The 20,056-nt window shown below is 46.7% G+C and overlaps 1 protein-coding gene and 1 non-coding gene across 7 annotated transcripts in view; one reads left to right on the top strand and one right to left on the bottom strand.

Moving 5' to 3' along the window:
• The window catches only part of ATL1 (atlastin GTPase 1), a 54,200-nt gene that overhangs the window by 21,271 nt on the left and 12,873 nt on the right, over positions 1-20,056 (bottom strand). For all 6 annotated transcript variants that reach the window (XM_073577729.1, XM_073577734.1, XM_073577730.1 and 3 more), the window contains exons 3-7: positions 13,882-14,129; positions 13,086-13,220; positions 5,614-5,718; positions 4,078-4,128; positions 3,089-3,145 (exon numbers count right to left, since the gene is read on the bottom strand). In XM_073577729.1, the coding sequence (XP_073433830.1) occupies positions 3,089-3,145; positions 4,078-4,128; positions 5,614-5,718; positions 13,086-13,220; positions 13,882-14,129 (596 nt within the window). The remainder of the gene's footprint in view (positions 1-3,088; positions 3,146-4,077; positions 4,129-5,613; positions 5,719-13,085; positions 13,221-13,881; positions 14,130-20,056) is intronic.
• TRNAI-AAU (transfer RNA isoleucine (anticodon AAU)) lies at positions 18,640-18,713 on the top strand. The gene has a single exon. It is a non-coding gene; the product is annotated as a tRNA-Ile (tRNA).

Below are 20,056 nucleotides of genomic sequence, written 5' to 3'. Positions count from 1 at the left end.
TGTTACAAAATTAGAACCCTGATAAAGAATCTCCTGATTAGTGATGCAATGCTGCTGAGAATACATCATGTTTAATGTTCTATTTCATTTGTGTTGTTTGTTTATTTTATTATTGAAAGTATGATTTTATAACTGATATTGTGGATGATGATTTGATGGATTACTCTGCTTTTACACTGCAGTGTCATATACTTGTTACATTATTTTGTGGAATCTTTCAATAAAAAGAGTTAAAAAAAAAAAAAAAAGTCTTGTCTCTTCCACAAAACGAACAAGATGAGTACATGCCGAGAATATCGAGCAAATGCACCTGCACACTGAGTAACGCTGTTCCAATGTGTTGTCCATGTGGTTCCTGTTGTCAGTTCTTCAATAAAAAAAGTGAATTTCATATACTGTATAGAAGCATTACAAACAGAGTGCTCTATTTCAAGTGTTTATTTCTGTTAATGTTGATGATTATGGCTTACAGCCAATGGAAACCCAAAAGTCATTATCTCAGTAAATTAGAATACTTTATAACACCAGCTTGAAAAAATTATTTTAAAATCCGAAATGTTGGCCTACTGAAATGTATGTTCAGTAAATGCACTCAATACTTGGTCGGAGCTCCTTTTGCATCAATTACTGCATCAATACGGCGTGACATGGAGGCGATCAGCCTGTGGCACAGCTGAGGTGTTAAGAAAGCCCAGGTTGCTTTGATAGCAGCCTTCAGCTCATCTGCGTTGTTGGGTCTGGTGTCTCTCATCTTCCGCTTGACAATACCCCATAGATTCTCTGTTGTATTAACGTCAGAATAGTTTGCTGGCCAATCAAACACAGTGATACTGTTTTTAAACCAGGAATTGGTACTTTTGGCAGGGTGGACAGGTGTCAAGTCCTGCTGGAGAATGAAATTTCCATCTCCAAAAAGATTGTCGGCAGAGGGAAGCACGAAATGCTCTAAAATTTCCTGGTAGACGGTGGCGCTCACTTTGGTTTTGGCAAAACACAGTGGACCTACACCAGCAGATGACTTGGCTCCCCAAACCATCACTGATTGTGGAAACTTCACACTAGACCACCAGCAGCTTGGATTGTGGCCTCTCCACTCTTCCTCCAGACTCTGGGACCTTGATTTCCAAATGAAATGCAAAATATACTTTCATCTGAAAACAACACCTTGGACCGAGCAACAGTCCAGTTCTTTTTCTCCTTGGCCAAGGTACGACGCTTCTGGCGTTGTCTATTGGTCATGAGTTGCTTGACACAGTGATGGAGATGGAAGTTTCACTCTCCAGCAGGACTTAGCACATGTCTACACTGCCAAAAGTACCAATACCTGGTTTAAAAACAACAGTATCACTGTGCTTGATTGGCCAGCAAACTCGCCTGACCTTAACCCAACAGAGAATCTATGGGGCATTGTCAAGAGGAAGATGAGAGACACCAGACCAAACAACGCAGATGAGCTGAAGGCTGCTATCAAAGCAACCTGGGGTTCCATAACACCTCAGCAGTGCCACAGGCTGATCGCCTCCATGTCACGCCGCATTGATGCAGTAATTGATGCAAAAGGAGCCCCAACCAAGTATTGAGTGCATTTACTGAACATGCATTTCAGTAGGCCAACATCTCAGATTTTAAAATCATTTTTCAAGCTGGTGTTACAAAGTATTCTAATTTTCTGAGATAATGACATTTGGGTTTTCATTGGCTGCAAGCCATAATCATCAACATTAACAGAAATAAAGACTTGAAATAGATCACTCTGTTTGTACTGACTCTATATAATATACAGTATGAGTTTCACTTTTTGCATTGAAGAACTGAAATAAATTAACTTGATGATATTCTAATTTTGTGAGACGCACCTGTATATGTGTCTGAACTTCCCATAAGGCTATGCTCACACTGGCAGCTAAACTTATTGGACCAGTCATGTCCACCATATTACTGAACGTGCCAACATTTACGGTACATGCCGTAGTCTGGTCTGTAAATCAGACTAGACAAACGCATGCCGATTTTTTCTATGAGAGGTCCATGCGGAAAATAGCCCATGTGCACTAGGACAGGGTTCCCCAACTCCAGTCCTCAAGGCCCACCAACAGATCATGTTTTCAGGATTTCCTTAGTATTGCTCAGGTGATGCTGTTATCACCTGAGCAATACTAAGGAAATCCTGAAAACATGATCTGTTGGTGGGCCTTGAGGACTGGAGTTGGGGAACCCTGCACTAGGACACAGGCCAACATTGAGTCCAATCTTCACACAGACAGCGCACTGACCAAACATACATTTGACAGCTGAATGAGTATACCTTGACATGTCCTGCCTGCTCCATAGCTGCAAACTCTTCTACATGACCCTACTGGATCCACTTACCCAACAAGGAAGAAAAAGGTGTCATACTGTGTGCAGTAGACATGTTATTCCCCGTCTGTATGTTAAAAAGCTGCTCAGCTATATGATGTACTTTCCATAAAATCGCAATTTATCAGGTGCATAAGCCCAGCCAGGAGTAGTCTCAATGAAATATATGACTACAGAAATCCTTCGTTTTTATGCGCTGTTGGCTTTCCCTTCCCTCCTGAAGCTGATCAACAGTTTCTGCCATATGCACATTAGTAGGGAAAAAGATGTCAACCAGTGGCAGGAGGGTGCGGAAAGTCTGCCGCTCAGGAATACAGGGGACGACTACGCTTGTATACATCATTGAGAAGACTCCTGGCACTGCTCACCCTGCACCTGGTAAATTGTGATTTTGTGGAAACTACACCTTAGTGATAATTAATTAGCCCAGTGCTCTGATACAGCAGCATAAACCCAGTGACAGATGCGTATTACATGGAAACACACAGGAAAGCTCCCCAAGATATGTTGTTGATAAAAGGCTCAGATGCGAAGTGCTCAGCGCCGTCCATACGGAGCTCCAATATCACAGATAGAATAGTGACATCTACTAATGATTTACCATCATAAATGCCCCACACTCTAATGAAAACGCCAAATTTTCTAAAGAACAATATGTCCAATAGAAAAGTCGGTTTTAACTGGAGTTTCCCTTTAACAAATACAGCTATCCAGTACAAAATCTACTGACCTGAAATGGTTTCAGGAATGTCTCTTCCATAGCCAATCTGCCGTATTCTGTGAAGAGCTAGGTGTGGGGGGACAAGTCAGATAAGTATTTACCTACTTTGTGTATTATTTGATGTAGAATTGATACAGAAACACTAAAACATAGTCAAGGCAATGAATGAGAGCCTAAAAGGTGCTATACTAAATCAAAAGGAGACTCGGGGAGGGAACGACGGGGCCTGAAACCATAGGCTACGTATAGATGCTTTGTGCTATAAAAAAAAACAAAGAAGAATAAAAAGTGGCAAATACTGTCATAAAGTTACTGTCACTTAGATCTATGCCCGTAGCTGGCTCATAGTAGGCATAGGTCTAAGTTTCTGGTGGAATTCAGTATTGCACCCAGTGGAGCCTCTGATCTCTGTTTCAATGGCATCTGTCTGTTTAGCTGGACATAATCCTGAAAACCGGGATTAAGGCAGAAGCCCCAGACAAAGTCATAAACGGGTACTGAGAAGTGATGGGAGCCCGACCTTAGCCACTATGGATTCATGCACTCTTTAAGCCAATTCTTGGGTACATGGTTAAATGTGGGGCAACATCATAAGTAAATCAGATTTGCAAAATTCGTTGCTGGGGTAGATTTAGACTATTCCTAACTTTACAGCTGTAGTTATTAGCTCTCCTACAGAGGATTTGTCCAAAGTAGGGTTCAAATGCTGCAGATTTGTATTTTGGATTTCAAAAAATAAACCTGCAGCAATGTACAGAACAGTGCACATGGACAGGGTTTTCTTCCACATCTAGTGGAAATATATATGCAGAAAAATGAGCATCTGATGATTTTCATTATCTTCATTAAAGAGCTGCAAATTTGCATTGTAGAATTCGCCCTTTCAATTAACAGAAAGAAATTCGCAATAAATCTGCAGCACAATAAGCAGCAAATTCTGCATGTGTCATGCTGATTTCATTTCTGATTTTTTTCCACAGCAGTAAACAGTGAATTACTTGTAAATGTTGCAGATCATCTTCTTGCACATTCTGAGACAAGTTGTAAACCTTTTAAAAAAAAAAAAATTAAACAAATTAGTGTTTAAATCTATAATCTTGTTAAGGGCACACAAGACAATACAATATATAAATGATGGTTACACACGTACAATGGTCAGACATGCAAATACAGTTAGCGGTAGGACAAAACATATAAGCAAATGGATCATGGCAATTATCAAGCTGATGTTCAACCATGTGTGCGCTGGGCCGCAGGGGTCATGGGCTACCAGCTGAATCCTAGGTCCTTCATAGCACGGTACTCGACATGACTCCCCTTACTAAGTGGGCCGAAAGCATACCAGAGACAGAGACCGCATGGTCTTACACTAACCTTTATCCCCTTTGGGTCACTTCCCCCCTTCCCTATGGATTGAACCTAAATCCCCTCTCTTACCTCTAGAAGCTAAAAACTCCAAAACTTAGGATAGGTCATAACTCCTTAATGGACGGTCCTAGGGAGGCAGTTTTGGTGTCATTGGATCAGACCGGGCCCCTGCTATGTGTTGAGACTAAACACATCTTCGCTATCTTGTTCCTACAAGCTATGCTACGTTTTTTTCACCCTGTGGTGCTAGAACGGATCGAGACCCTGGAAGTCGTTTGGCCTGTTGCAGAGATCTCAAAAATATAACTGATGTGTGGCCAGGACATACGATAAGTCTATATTCTCCTTATGAAATCATCGCTGTCAGAACAAGGAAATTAGACTGCATGGTACTCAAATGGCAACCAAGCCTTTTGTTCTGAGCTTAGCTGGCTCAAGGTGTAAGATCTGTCACTGACAGCCTTTGAGGCTTGACATCCCCTCTGAGATAGGTGTTCTCTTATAGCTGCACGCTGAAGGGAGTTTTATAATCCCATGCCAGATAGGATACAAATGATTGACATGAAATTGTATCTCCAATATTCTTCACATATGTCTTGAAAGGTTTTATCTTTTTCTGGTAAGCTCATTTCGATTGCAAAGCATTTGAGAACAATCACATAATAATATTATTATTAATAATATATGGCCACCTATACTGTCCTCCAGAAGCAAATGCTTTTCTGGACAGGATGTTGATGCATTATGACAAGCAAGTAACTGCGACGCACATGTTACACAAATTTCAGCAGATCTGGCCTTTCAGTGATTTGAGTGACTTGTAGCTCACAGTGCAAGCACTTTGGCTTTCATTATGGGAAATTGCAGTATTTTCACAGTGCAATTTTTGGACATGTAATGTGCGTATTAGGCTACGTTCCCACGATGAGTCTTTGGTAATTTTTTTACGCTGCGTATTTCCGAAAAAATTCAAGAAACCAATTTTACTTAATGAGTGAGAATGGTGCAGAAAATCTGTAACATCAAAAACTTACCAAAAGCTCATAGTGGGAACGCAGCCCTAAATGCTAAAATTATCATATTGCCAGCGCCTAAGTGGAATTGGTTTGTGCCATGGGCAGACATATGCTCCAAATTAATTGATGGATCTTTGTATAAAACCTTACCTGAATGGAGCTGATCATTGTACTCAGGGCAAACACTGTGGCTGAGTCTCTCAGCGTTGATTGACTGTCAAATGTCCCTTGCGTGTCCATCAGCAACACTGCAACCTGAAAATAAAAATAAAAAACCTTCCGCATTATTGGATTCTCTGCTGTTTTTGACACTGCATACATGAATTCCATGAGGAGAAACTGTATACGACATAAAAGTGGCATGGTTTTAAAAAGTTTGTCCAAGAATTAAAAAATTAAACCAGCTGCTTTAATTTTTGTTAGAAATATAAAAAAAAATGCCATCCTGTACATTCTAGCACCACTGCTGAGGCCAGTGATTGGCTGCAGCGGTCATGTCATCACTCCAGGATTATAACAGAGACAGTCAAGGACCACAGGTGCATCTGTTCTGGAGAAGCAGAGGATTTAATAGGCTCCTTTGCAGTCACATGAGTTTACATAGTTTTGCATGTCTCTTATACAATGAGAATACCCATAACTACAGCGGAAGCAGTAAGATATGGCTGATACATGTTAAAACATAGCAACCAGTACTGAGAAGTTTGTAAATTACATCCTACTTTTATATACACATCTAAAGCCTGCAAACTTAACTTCAGTACATTTTTGAACATTTACTCTTTTTTCATAGTTTTCATTTATATTACTGTTACGGTTGCTGTTACAGAGTGGAGGGCAACCCGGAAGAAGACCCTCTGGGTCACGGCTCCAGAGCCCCGAGGGCAAGCGGCCCAGGTGAGGCCACCCCCTATACAGGGAGTGTTAGGGGCAGGCCCATGGAGGATAGAACCGCGACAGCCAGAACCAAAGGGATGACTGGGGCTATAGGCTGGAAAAGAGGCACTGAAGAATCCGAGCTGATAGGCACAGAGGGACACAGAGACCACAGAGAATGGGCAGCGTATAGAACCGAGGCACAGAGGGTGGCACTGGCTGGAGACTGCAATAGAGAGAAGGCACAGGTAACACACTGAGAGGGAAGCAAGGCAGATGACAGGTGAACAGGGACAGTATGAGTACCAGACAGGTAGACGGAAGGGGCAGGACAGGGAAGACACTGGAGCTTAAGGAGGTCAAGGAAAGGCTGGAGGTGCAAGGAGAGAGCTACCAGAGGTAGCGCAACTAGAGGCAGAGGAACGAGGAAGGCCTGGGACACAGAGAGCGCTGACAAGCAGACAGCGTCATTGCAATCGATAGTCAGGCGTCTTACCTGGCCTGACGCCGAACATAAGTAGTCGATGGGCGCCGCCATGTCGGGGGCGGAACCACCGTGTCACTGTTCCCAGGAGTCTGAGCGCCAGGAGTCACACAATGCGCAGGCACCTGACGCCGAGACATCCGGAAGCCGGGCGCGCGGACGCGCCGGGGAGCAGGAGCGCGCCGGGAGGTGCGCGCAACAGGACAGACAGCGGGAGGGACCGTGACCATGACTGTACTCCCCTTTACTCCCCCTCCTCCTAATGCTGGTGAGAAATCGTCTCATAATGCGGGGAGCATTAATATTCTCACGGGGTTCGCATGATCTCTCCTCAGGACCGAAACCTTTACAATCAACCAAAAACAGAGTTCTTCCTCTAACTGTCTTCATAGCTAATATATCACGCACCTCAAAGATGTTATCCGAGCTACAAAGTTGGGAAGTCTGAGAAAACGCCGTGTGAGAGTGGTTAAATACTGCAGGTTTGAGGAGAGATACATGAAAGGTATTGGGAATTTTCAGTGAGGTGGGCAATCTCAACTTGTAGGCCACGTCGTTGATGCGACTCAAGACCTCAAAGGGACCAATGTAACGTGGACCTAACTTACAGGAGGGAATCTTTAACCTGATATACCGAGAGGATAACCAAACCCTATCTCCTGGGCGATACGGAGGAGCGTCTAACCGTTTTTTGTCGGCATACCTCTTCATCCTGAGGCTGGCTCTTTCAAGGGCTTCTTTGGTCTCCCTCCAAATCTGAGAGAAGTCCACAGGCAAGGAGTCCGCTGCCGGTACACCCGAAGAAGGGGAAACAGGAAGGGGAATGCCGAGGTGTTGACAAAAAAACCACAAAAAAGGGAGACTCATAGGAAGCTTCGCTTGAATGATTGTTATAGGCGAATTCTGCCCAAGGAAGAAGAGAGACCCAGTCATCTTGGTGAGCATTGGAAAAGTGCCGAAGGTAGGATGTCAGAGCCTGGTTGACTCGCTCGACTTGACCATTAGACTGGGGGTGATAGGCTGAGAAAAAATCCAAAGTTATCTTCAACAATCCGCAGAGAGCTCGCCAAAAACGGGAGGTAAACTGGACCCCTCGATTCGAGACAATATGCTGAGGAAAACCATGGAGGCGGAAGACATGAAGTAAGAAGATCTTCGCCAACTCGGGAGCAGTAGGCAAGCTAGGCAGTGGAATGAAGTGGGCCATTTTGGAAAATCGATCCACGACCACCAATATAACCGTACATCTTGAAGGAGGCAAATTGATGACGAAGTCCATAGCAACATGAGTCCATGGATTTGCAGGCACAGGTAGCGGATGTAGGAGTCCCGAAGGAAGGTGTCAAGGGACTTTGTTCCGGGCACAAGAAGGATAGGAGGCGATGAAATCCTGGACGTCTCTGTGAAGCGAAGGCCACCAATAATGGCGGGAGACGAGAGAGAGAGTCTTTTTAACTCCTGCATGTCCAGAAAACTTAGATGAGTGGCTCCAACGTAGAACCTTCAGTCTGTCTCCAATTCGAACAAAGGTTTTGCCAGAAGGTGGGGAAACCAGGCTTAGAGGGGCCACAGTAAGGATTTTGGTAAGGTCGATGAGATGTGCCGGACCCTCTTCCTTATCCACTAACAAGAATGACCGTGATAGGGCATCAGCCTTGACGTTCTTATCCCCGGGTCGGAATTGGAGTTCGAAGTCAAAACGTCCAAAAAACAATGACCATCTGGCCTGCCGTGGGTTGAGCCTTTGAGCGGACTGAATGTAGGCCAAATTCTTATGATCCGTGAAAATTATGAACGGATGGACGGCTCCCTCGAGAAGATGATGCCTTTCTTCGAGAGCCATTTTTATGGCCAAGAGTTCTCTATCTCCAATGGCATAGTTACGCTCAGGAGCGGAGAAAGCCTTAGAAAAGAATCCGCAGGTGAGAGCACGGCCAGAGGGGTATTTTTGCAGAAGAACTGCTCCTGCTCCCACCGAGGATGCGTCAACCTCGAGAATGAATGGCCTATTGGGATCCGGGTGATGGAGTACCGGAGACTTCGCAAATTCTTGTTTCAGGGCTTCAAAGGCGGCCTCCGCATCAGGGGGCCACTGGTTGGGATCGGCTCCTTTGCAGACGAGAGACGAAATAGGCTTAGTCAAAGAAGAGAAGTGGGGGATAAATTGCCTATAATAATTGGCAAAACCCAAAAAATGCTGAATTGCCTTTACTCCGAGGGGACGTGGCCAATTGAGAACTGCTGAGACTTTCTCAGGGTCCATCTCTAACCCCGAGCTCGAGACGATGTAACCAAGAAAAGGCAATGAAGTTTGCTCAAAGATGCACTTCTCCAACTTGGCAAAAAGGTGGTTCTCCCTGAGACGTTGGAGGACTTGGCGGACGTCTCGGCGATGTGTGGCCAGATCGGGGGAGAAGACTAAGATGTCGTCAAGGTAGACCACGACACAGGAGTAGAGGAGATCTCGAAAGACGTCATTAACGAGTTCCTGGAATACTGCAGGTGCGTTGCAGAGACCAAACGGCATAACCAAATACTCATAGTGCCCGTCTCACGTGTTGAACGCAGTCTTCCACTCATCCCCAGAGCGTATGCAAACAAGATTATAGGCTCCTCGTAGGTCGAGCATGGTAAACACACGTGCTTCCTTCAGGCGATCAAAGAGCTCAGAGATGAGTGGCAGTGGGTATTTGTTCTTTACCGTGATGCGATTCAGGCCACGATAGTCAATGCATGGGCACAGAGACCCATCCTTCTTCTTTACAAAAAGAAGCCTGCTCCTGCAGGGGACAAAGACTTCCGAATGAAGCCTCTGGCCAGGTTGTCTTGGATGTATTCTGACATGGCTTGGGTCTCTGCCGAGGAGAGAGGATAAATCCTTCCACGAGGAGGAGTTGTGCCCAGAACGAGCTCGATGGGGCAGTCGTAGGGACGGTGCGGATGAAGAGTCTCAGCCTCACTCTTGTCAAAGACATCCACAAAAGCACTGTAAGCCGACGGCAATCCGGAGGGAACAGGGGAAGGACGGGGGATACCTACGGGACGCACCGACAGCAGACACCGAGCCCGACAGGACTCCCCCCAGCGCAAGATGTTGCCGTTATGCCAATCCAAGGTGGGCTCGTGGAGCCGCAGCCAAGGAAGACCGAGTAGTATAGGATGGGAGATACCTGCTAAGACATAAAACGTAACTTTCTCCTTGTGCAGGGCCCCTACTTGCAACTCCACTTCTTGGGTGACAAGAGTAACGGTCTCTTGCAGGGGTCGACCATCTACGGATGAGAGAACCTGGGAATTTTTCAAGGTCCTCACTGGAACAGAAAATTTGATAACCTCCTCAAGCCTAATAAAATTTCCGGCGGCGCCCGAGTCCACATAGGCCACTAGAGAAGCCCGCTTCCCACCAACATGCAAGAGGACAGACAAAGTGAGGCATTGAAAGGTATCACAAACGCCTAGGGAGGCCTATCTTACCTGGCCTAGGCGGAGAAGTTTTCCGGACGATCAGGACAAGTTCAGAGCAAATGGGAACTGCTGCCGCAGTAGAAACAAAGACCCTGGAGGCTTCTTTCTCTACAACGCTGGTCAGAGAGCTTAAGGCGGTCCACCTGCATAGGTTCTGGCGCAGAGGCAGGAGTGAGGATCCTGGATCAGGGACTGGGTGGTCTGCAAACCGAAGACAATGGACGAGAAACCCTTCTCTCCGGGGCCTGTTCCTGGAACCAGAGATCTATCCGGGTGGCCAGGGAAATCAAATCTTCCAGAGCTGTGGGGGTGTCACGACCGGCAAGCTCATCCTTTATACGGCTCGAGAGACCTCGCCAAAAGGCGCCCACCAATGCCTCGTTATTCCAACCTAAATCGGAGGACAAGGTCCTAAACTGGATGGCGTACTGGCCCACGGTTAGAGAACCTTGGCAAAGGTTAAACAAAGCCTCAGTGGTGGAGGCTAAACGACCCGGTTCGTCAAATACTCAACGAAAAGTGTAAAAAAAAAACGGATAACTGGGTAACCGCAGGGTCATCACGCTCCCAGAGGGGATTGACGCAAGCCAAAGCGTCCCCCTACAGATGGGAGATGATGAAGGCCACATTGGCTCGGTCTGTTGGGTATTGCTGGGGCAGCAGCTCAAAATGAAGGCGGCACTGTTTTAGAAAACCCCGGCACAATTTGGCGTCACCGTTATACCGGGGTGGTTTGGCCAAACTGCGGTGGAGGGTGAGAAACCGCAGCAGGAGAAGGAGCTGAGGCGGCCGACTGCAAGGAAAGCAATCGACCGTCCACCGAAGCCATGTAACTGAGGATATGTGTCTGAGTGTCACGCTGCTGAGCCAATTCTTGTTGTAAGCCAGCCAACTGGGCGGCATTACCAGGGTCAGAGGATTGGAGAGCGGAGAGGCGCGAGTCCATAGTTTTCATAAAGGACATAATGCGCGTTTGATTCTCCCGAAGGAAAACTAACTCTTTTTGAGCAGCCATGGCTCCAGCGGGGTCCATGGCCTCACTATGCTGTTACAGAGTGGAGACGTAGGGGCAACCCAGAAGTGGACCCTTTGGGTCACGGCTCCAGAGCCCCCGAGGGCGAGCGGCCCAGGTGAGGCCACCCCCTATACAGGAAGTGTTAGGGGCAGGCCCCCGGAGGATAGAACCGCGACAGCCAGAACCAAAGGGACGACTAGGGCTATAGGCTGGAAAGGAGGCACTGAAGAATCCGAGCTGTTAGGCACAGAGGGACACAGAGACCATAGAGAATGGGCAGGGTATAGGACCTGGGCACAGAGGGTGGCACTGGCTGGAGACTGCAATATAGAGAAGGCACAGGTAACACACTGAGAGGGAAGCAAGGCAGACGACACGCGAACAGGGACAGTATGAGTACCAGACAGGTAGACAGAAGGGGCAGGACAGGGAAAACACTGGAGCTTAAGGAGGACAAGGAAATGCTGGAGGTGCAGGGAGAGAGCTACCAGGGGTAGCGCAACTAGAGGCAGAGGAACGAGGAAGGCCTGGGACAGAGAGCGCTGACAAGAAGACAGCGTCACCGCAATCGATAGTCAGGCGTCTTACCTGGCCTGACGTCGAACATAAGTTGTCGATGGGCGCCGCCATGTCGGGGGCGGAACCACCGCGTCACTGTTCCCAGGAGCCTGAGCGCCAGGAGTCAGTGCGCAGGCGCCTGACGCCGAGATACCCGGAAGCCGGGCGCGGGGACGCGCCGGGGAGCAGGAGCGTGCTGGGAGGTGCGCTCAACAGGACAGACAGCGGGAGGGACCGTGACCATTACATGTTAGAATTACAATCTTGCTGTCTGAACATTATTATGGGTCATCCCCCACTCAGAGAAGTTTTCCCATACTGTTAATTTGTTCTAAAAAAACAAACAAACTGAGCTTTACTCACCCTACTCAGGTCCAGTGCTGAGTCTCTGCCACTGCCTTGGTCTCTGTTGTTTGGCTGCACCAGTGACGCCAACTTGACATTCCTGGAGCCAATCAATGAGTTCAGCGGCTCAGTCAATATACATGGCACGAGCTGCTAAGCTCCGTGATAGGCTGGAACACTGTCAATGTGACATCACAGCTGCAGCCCAACAATGGACATTGAGAGCAGTGATGTAGACTCAGCACTAGATCTAGGGGGAGAGTATGTAAGGAATACTTGTGAAGGGTTAAAACTAAAATCAAAGCGGAAGGTTTCATTTCTCCATTCTCTGAAGGTTTCATTTTTTCCATTTTTGTTGCTTTAAGATAAATTTTTGTAATTGGGGTAAAAGTTCAGGCTGTCATGAAACCAGACTGTTCCTCATGAGGTGCAAGATAAGGGACCCGGGGGTGTATTACTCTGAAGAATATGTCATTATACTACTTTCTATGACGGACATATATGCAGTTTCTGGTTTTCTTGCAATATTATTGGCTTATAAAGTGAAATGATGCTCTTGGTAGTTGAGAACTTTGCATAATTAAGCAAAATATTATAAAAGAAGTGACTAAAATAAACGGGACTAGTGATCTGTCTTGATCCTCCCGTACAGAGACCCCCGTCTCCGTGTGGTCATTCCCAGTTGCTAGCAACACTCTGTGGAATAATTTGGAAATCACTGGACCAACTGTGAAGGGTTAATTTAATCCTCTCCCTATCATACTTATACTTATTTATTTATTTTTAGAATGAACTGATCACACTGAGCAAACTTTTCTTAGCATTGTAAAAAAACAAACTTTGATACCCTTTTTTTCACTTTTGGAACAAATTTTTTACCTTTTTCCCATCAGGCTTGTCCACCAAGAATACTTCACTCCATATCTGAATTCCTGTAGTCTCTCGTTCCGATCCACCTCTCCACGAAAACCCAGACAGTGGTGCATTATAATCTCCAAGCCAATCCACGGGCTCCTATAAAAAAGAGTGGCATGGGGTCAAAAGGCTCTACTAAGGCCACGTTCACACGTTCAGTAATTGGTCAGTATTTTACATCAGCATTTGGAAGCCAAAACCAGAGGAACAGTTAGAGGAAAAGTATAACAGAAACATCACCACTGTATTTATCACCCACCCCTGGTTTTGGCTTACAAATACTGACCGAATACAGAACGTGTGACCATGGCCTAACACGTAAGCTTGAGGTGCACGGACACACACAATTTTTTTGTTGGATGCCATATACTCCTTCGGATAAGTGCCAATAGACGATATAGAAATTTGATGGGAGGTATTGTCCTCTAGCAATACTTTGGAGGGAGGGAGGTTGTATGTTTCTCGTCCTGTCATTATTGTACCCGGCACGTCCTTGTGTACATGAGGCCACGTCTGATTTTTTGGACAGACATAGAGGCGTCACCCCATTTATCAGCCGTTGGTTGGACATGATCAATAAGGTTTCCTAAGAAGACTCTGGGACTTTTCGGCGCTACTGGTTATTACAGTATATGTATTTGGTTCCACGATAATTACAGCTATAGAAATGGTTGCTCTGCAAGTACACCATTCACATAACAGCACATAATCTATGATTGCAGGCAGTATATAGTGAGACAAGGCGCAAGTAGAGCAATACCGTTTTATACATGTATCGCAGCATGAAGTCCATGAGGAAGGACTTTCCTTTCCTGAATGCTCCTGCCACCGATACGGCCACGACCTCCTTATCCCTCACGTCTTCAGAAAGCAGAATTCGGTTCAATGCCCCTTCATCCAGCTCGAAGGAATGGTCATCTTTAACCACCAGCACCTGCACAGGTTGAGCCTTTCTTTCATATTCTTCCTCTTCTGAACTCCAATCGTAATTTCGGTCAGAAAACCCCCCTAGAATAACGAAGAGACACCAAAGTTAATCAATACCTGGCGGCAGCAGACAATGACTAAAGCTGGTAAATGATTAGTACCTGTGGATACACAAGTATTGTGCCCCTTCATATTCCACATCCATAGAGTTGTCCCCCCTACATCTTGGTTATTACAGCCTCCACTCTTCTGGGAAGGACTTCTAAAACATTTTGGAGGCATGTGTGGGAATTTTTGCTCCTTCATCCAGCAGACTATTTCTGAGGTCAGACCCTGGGCTCACAATCTCAGTCCTAGTTCATCCTAAAGGTGCTGTATTGGGTTGAGGTCTGGACTCTGTGCGGCCGATCAGGTTTTTCCATGAACCATGTCTTTATCAACCTTGTCTTGGGCACTGGGCACAGTCATAGGACACAGGAAAGAGCCTTCTCTAAACTGTTCCTACAAAGCTGGAAGTTGCAATTTTCCACAATGTCTTGTGCTTAAGAACTAAGATTTCCATTCATTGGATTTAAGTAGCCGAAAAAATCCTGAAAAACAAGCCCATAACATTATCCTCCTCCACCAAACTGTACAGCAGGCACAATGCAGTCTGGCAGGTAAAGTTCTCCTGACATTCACCCACCCAGACTCCTCCAGAGAAGTGCGATCCGTCACTGCGCAGAACACGTCTCCTCCATAGTCCAGTGGTGGCATCTTTAAACCACTCCATCCAACGCTCGGCATTGTGCTTTGTGATGTAAGGCTGTGTGCAGTTGCTCTGCCATGAAGCTCCTGGCGGGGGCACAGTGTTTGTGCTGATACCAGAGGATGTCTGGACTCTACAGTTATGGGGTAAGCAGAGTGTTGGTGACTTTTCTGCCCTCTGCTCCTCAGCATTCAGTCCCCGGCTCTGTATTGTTTTGGGGTCTCCACTTCACAGCCGAGTTGCTGCAGCTCCTTCCACGCCTCTATAATATTACTCACAGGTGATGGGGAAGATTCAGGAGGAAGAAATATCATGAACGGACTTGTTACCCCAGTGGCTCCTATTACAGGACCACGCTGGTATCAGTGAGCTCTCCCACTGGCTCTGCAGTACACCAGGGATAACGGGATCGGGTGAAAATTCTGAATTTAGTGACTAAGATGTGTGTCCCAATACTTCTCTCCACATATTGCATGACTGGTGAATACTTGTTTATCGATAAAAACAAAAAAAAATATTTTGAATGAAACTTTTCTGTTCTGTCATAGTGCTTGTATATCTTTAGAACGATTTTTATTGCTCTAATGAATATTAAAATAAATCTGTTTTGAAAATAGTTTTCTGCCATTTGGTGTACTCAGCTCCACCCGCTGTCCTGCCCGGGAGTCAATTTTTCCGGCTAAGATAAGTCGCACGCCCTCCCGGAGAGGCCCACCGCAGCCCCTTACAGCCAGCAATGACGTCGCTGGGCTTCTCTGTGCGCACAGGACCTGTGATGAGGTCACAGGAGGGGAGGAGTCAGGGGCCACATGGTCAGGGGCCTCAGTGTATGCAGGACTCTGCTGTGCTGGATGTCATAGTGCTGGATGGCGGAAGTGTGGGGTCAGGAGGGGTTTACAGGGTGTGCGGAGCCGAGCCGCGTGCGTGCGAGGTGTGCGGAGCCGAGCCGCGTGCGTGCGAGGTGTGCGGAGCCGAGCCGCGTGCGTGCGAGGTGTGCGGAGCCGCATGCGTACGAGGTGTGCGGAGCCGCGTGCGTACGAGGTGTGCGGAGCTGCGTGCGTACGAGGTGTGCGGAGCCGCGTGCGTACGAGGTGTGCGGAGCAGAGCAGTGTGTTCAGGTTGTACGGAGCGGAGCCGCGTGTACGTGGCGTGCGAAACGGAGCCCTGTGTGTACAAAGTGTATGGAGCTGAGCCGTGTGTGTACGGAGCAGAGCTGTGTGTGTACGGAGCAGAGCCGCGTGTGTACGGAGCAGAGCCGCGTGTGTACGAGGTGTGCGGAGCCGCGTGTGCATGAGGTGCACGGAGCGGAGCCGCGTGTACGAAGTCTACGGAGCGGAGCCGTGTGTGTACAAGGTGTACGGAACGGAGCCCTGTCTGTACAAAGTGTACGGAGCTGGGCCGTGTGTTTACGGAGCGGAGCCGAGCCGTGTGTGTACGGGGTGCACGGAGCGGAGCCGTGTGTGTACGGCTTGTACGGAGCAAAGCCGCGTGTGTACAGGGCGTACGAAACGGAGCCCTGTGTGTACGAAGTGTACGGAGCGGAGCCATGTGTGTACGGAGCAGAGCCGGTGTGTACACGGTGTACGGAGTGGAGCCGCGTCTGTATGGAGCAGAGCCGCGTGTGTACGAGGTGTATGGAGCAAAGCCGCATGTGTACAAGGTTTACAGAGTGGAGCCATCTGTGTACAAGGTGTAGAGAGCATGGCCGCGTGTGTACAAGGTGTACAGAGCAGAGCCGCATGTGTATGAGGTTTACGGAGGGGAGCCATGCGTGTACTGAGTGGAGCCATGTGTGCGCAAGGTGTACGGACCGGAGCCGCGTGTGTATGAGGCATACAAAGTGGAACCGTGTGTGTGTATGAGGTGTGCGGAGCCATGCGTGTACAAGGTGTATGGTGGGGAGCATACCTCCCAACCGTCCTGGATCCAGTGGGACAGTTCTGATTTTGAGAGAGAGTCTGCCCCGGCCAGGAGCTTACTTTTCCCGCGGACACAGGAGTACACGGCGGAACCCCGAGAAGCACTTTAAAATTTGCACGTGAAGTTCCACCGGAAGTAGCGTGCTAGAAGCTGACCGGAAATTAGGTAATTTCGGGAGGAGTTTGTGACGGAACCATGGAGGCACTTCAAGGAATGCTTCAGATCCATCACCGTGTCGTCCTCCGACAGCGGGATCGCCTTGGAATCAGGGATGTCGGCCATGTGAACAGATCATGATATGTCCTGCATCGGGAGGCTCAGGTGGGCATTACAATGGGAGCCGGGCTGCTATAGTATCTTTATAGAATATTTATTTCTTTATGTTTCTTTCTCTCTCTGTTCTTTTTTTCTTTCTCTCTCTGTTCTCTCTCTCTCTCTGTTCTTTCTTTCGCTAAACCTTTCTTTCTTTCGCCTTTCTTTCTCTCTCTAATCTTTCTCTCTGTCTGTTCTCTTTCTTTTCCCTCTTTCTCTCTGTTCTTTCTTTCTCCCTCTGTTCTTTCTTTCCCATCTTTCCTTCTTTCCCCTCTATCTTTCACTCTCCCTCTCTGTTCTTTCTTTTCCCTCTCTGTTCTTTTTTTTCTGTCCACTCTTTCTCTCTCTCTTTTCTTTCTTTATTTCTTTCCCCTCTTTCTTTCCCCTCTCTTTTTTCTCTCTGTTCTTTTTTTCTGTCCACTCTTTCTTTCTCTCTATTCTGTTTCTTTCTTTCTTTTCTTCTTTCTGTTCTTTCTTTCCCCTCTTTCTTTCTCTCTGTTCTTTCTTTCTTCCTTTTTCTTTCCCTTCTTTCTTTCTCTCGCTAATCTTTCTTTCTCGCTCTAATCTTTCTCTGTTCTTCCTTTCTCTCTCTCTGTTCTTTATTTCTTTCCCATCTTTCTTTCTCTCTGTCTGTTCTTTCCCCTTTTTCTTTTTCTCTATTCTTTCTTTCCCCTTTTTTCTCTCTCTGTTCTTTCCCTTCTTTCTTTCTCTCTCCCGCTCTGTTTTTTCTTTCCTCTCTTTCTTTTTTTCTCTGTTCTTTTTTTTCTGTCCCCTCTTTCTTTCCCCTCTTTCTCTCTCCCTCTCTGTTCTTTCTTCTGTCCCCTCTTTATTAGTCTCTCTGTTATTTCTTTCCCTTCTTTCTCTCTCTGTTCTTTCTTTCCCCTCTTTCTTTCCCCTCTTTCTTTGTTTCTCTCTATGTTCTTTCTTTCTTCCTTTCCCCTCTTTCTTTAGCTCTCTCTCCTTTCTTTCTCTCTCTGTTGTCTTTTTTCCCTCTCTGTTCTCTTTCTTTCTTTTACTCAGTACCAGCCACTGTGCCCATAATGCCAGCCACTGTGCCCTCAGTACCAGTCAGTGTGATCAGCACCAGCCTTTGTCCCTCTTTCCCTTCTTCAAAAGTTGTGTGTCTCCATGATAAAATCCATGTGTGGACTGATCCTACCCTCCTCCCCACTACTCTACAGACGATTAAAGGTCTGGACTAGAACAGTGTTTAAAGGAATTGCCTGTAAAAGCAAATTATTACCTATCCTCGGAGGGTGACCCGCTCTGATTGGCAAATTCGGAAGTTTTAATCCCTGTTACACCCAACCAGAGCTCCATTGCTTTTCTAACAGCTTCAGGAAAAAGCCCAGCCAAGTGCGCAGCGCTCCCTAGGAAATGGTTGGAGCACCAGTCGTGCATGTGCTCTGTCACGCCATTATTACAATGATAAAGTTCCCCGTTCTGCCAGGTCCAAGCAATTGGATCTCCAGTCATCGATAATATAGGTGATAACTTGTTTTAGGCGGACAACCACCTTGATGTGTTTGCAAAGTTAATTTCAGAGGATTTACCAATGTCCAGCATTACACAAATTACAAAAACGCTGCTTACAGAACAATCCCCATCAATGGCCGGTTAGCTCAGTTGGTTAGAGCGTGGTGCTAATAACGCCAAGGTCGCGGGTTCGATCCCCGTACGGGCCATTAACTTTTTTTTTTTTTACTTTTAATGCATACTTATAATAACTGAAACTCAACACTTTTACCTCTAATGAATAATAAAAAAAGGATAAAAGTCAATGTTTAACTAATGACTTTAAAATGTATCCTCCACTTCCTACTTTCAATGTTTACAAGAACAGCATCGCCATCTAGTGGTATTTTCATGCAACTGCATTTATGTCCATATTACCTACATATTCTTTTCTTCTGCACACTTTCTACATTTTTAATATACACAAGAGGCATTGCTCTAGGACAGGGGTATGGATCCTTTTTTTCTGCCAGGTGACATTTGGATATTTATAGCATCCTTCGGAAGCTGTACAAAATTATCAACTTAAAAGTTACCCTGCTACATTTGGTCAAACAGACGGCTGAAACTGCTTCTCTTTGATGAGGCTGTGACGTTAAGTGGTATAGATTATGTTGCTACTCACAGCTGTTTTTCATATTTGCATCGGTCTGGAGAGCAGGTGACTCTTTGCAATGCTAAGTTTTTTAAAAGACCAACAGCTGTAAGTCGTTCAAAACACAGATGTATATTACACTGCATGTCTCTTCACAGTGGGAAATATATCACTGCTCATGTTACATTTATAGAACTCAAGCAGTGAGAGCTCTGCAGTACATACATCAAATAGGAGACACAGTCTGCTATATATACAGCACATAGGAGACACCAAAACAGCTGTTTATACATCACATAGGACACAAAGAGAGATTTGTATATACATCACATAGGAGACACTGAATCAGGGGCAGACATACCGCATGTGCAGCCAGTGCAGCTGCCCCGGGCCCGGAGGTGGAGGGGGGCCCCTGCAGGGCAGCTAACACCGAGCGCAATCTGGCCTGTTTATCCGGCGCCGAGATTCCAGGGGCACCCTGGTGAGACTGCCCTCATGTGTGGCGGGGAGAGATCCCTGCAGCTCTGCTGCCTACAGGAGAAAATGGCAAAGGAGCGGAGCTACAGGGATCCATCCTGCTTCCTGCCCGCACTTCCTGTTTCACACAGCAGCGCGGCTGGATGAAGTCATCATTCAGCTTGCAGCTGTGCCAGAGAGAGGAAGCTGCCGGTGACGGTGTTGCTTCAGTTGCCGGGGAACGTGCGGAGAGGTGAGTGGTGCTGTGTGTGTAGGTGATAGAGAGCGCAATGATGGGAGTGGTGGGGGGAGAATGCAACAATGGAGGTGATGGAAAGGACAATGATGGGGTGGTGGGGGAGAACAATGATGGTGGTGGGGGAGAGGACAATTATGGGAGTGGTGAGGGAGAACAGTAATTTGGGTTTTGGAGAGGGAAAAATGATTGGGGTGGGGGGAAGG

This window comes from Dendrobates tinctorius, unplaced genomic scaffold (assembly GCF_039654945.1).
Source record: "Dendrobates tinctorius isolate UK_male_01 unplaced genomic scaffold, ASM3965494v1 ptg000057l, whole genome shotgun sequence".
NCBI lineage: Eukaryota > Metazoa > Chordata > Amphibia > Anura > Dendrobatidae > Dendrobates > Dendrobates tinctorius.
The sequence above is the reverse complement of the archived record's forward strand: the minus strand, read 5'-3'. Positions and strand labels throughout refer to the sequence as shown.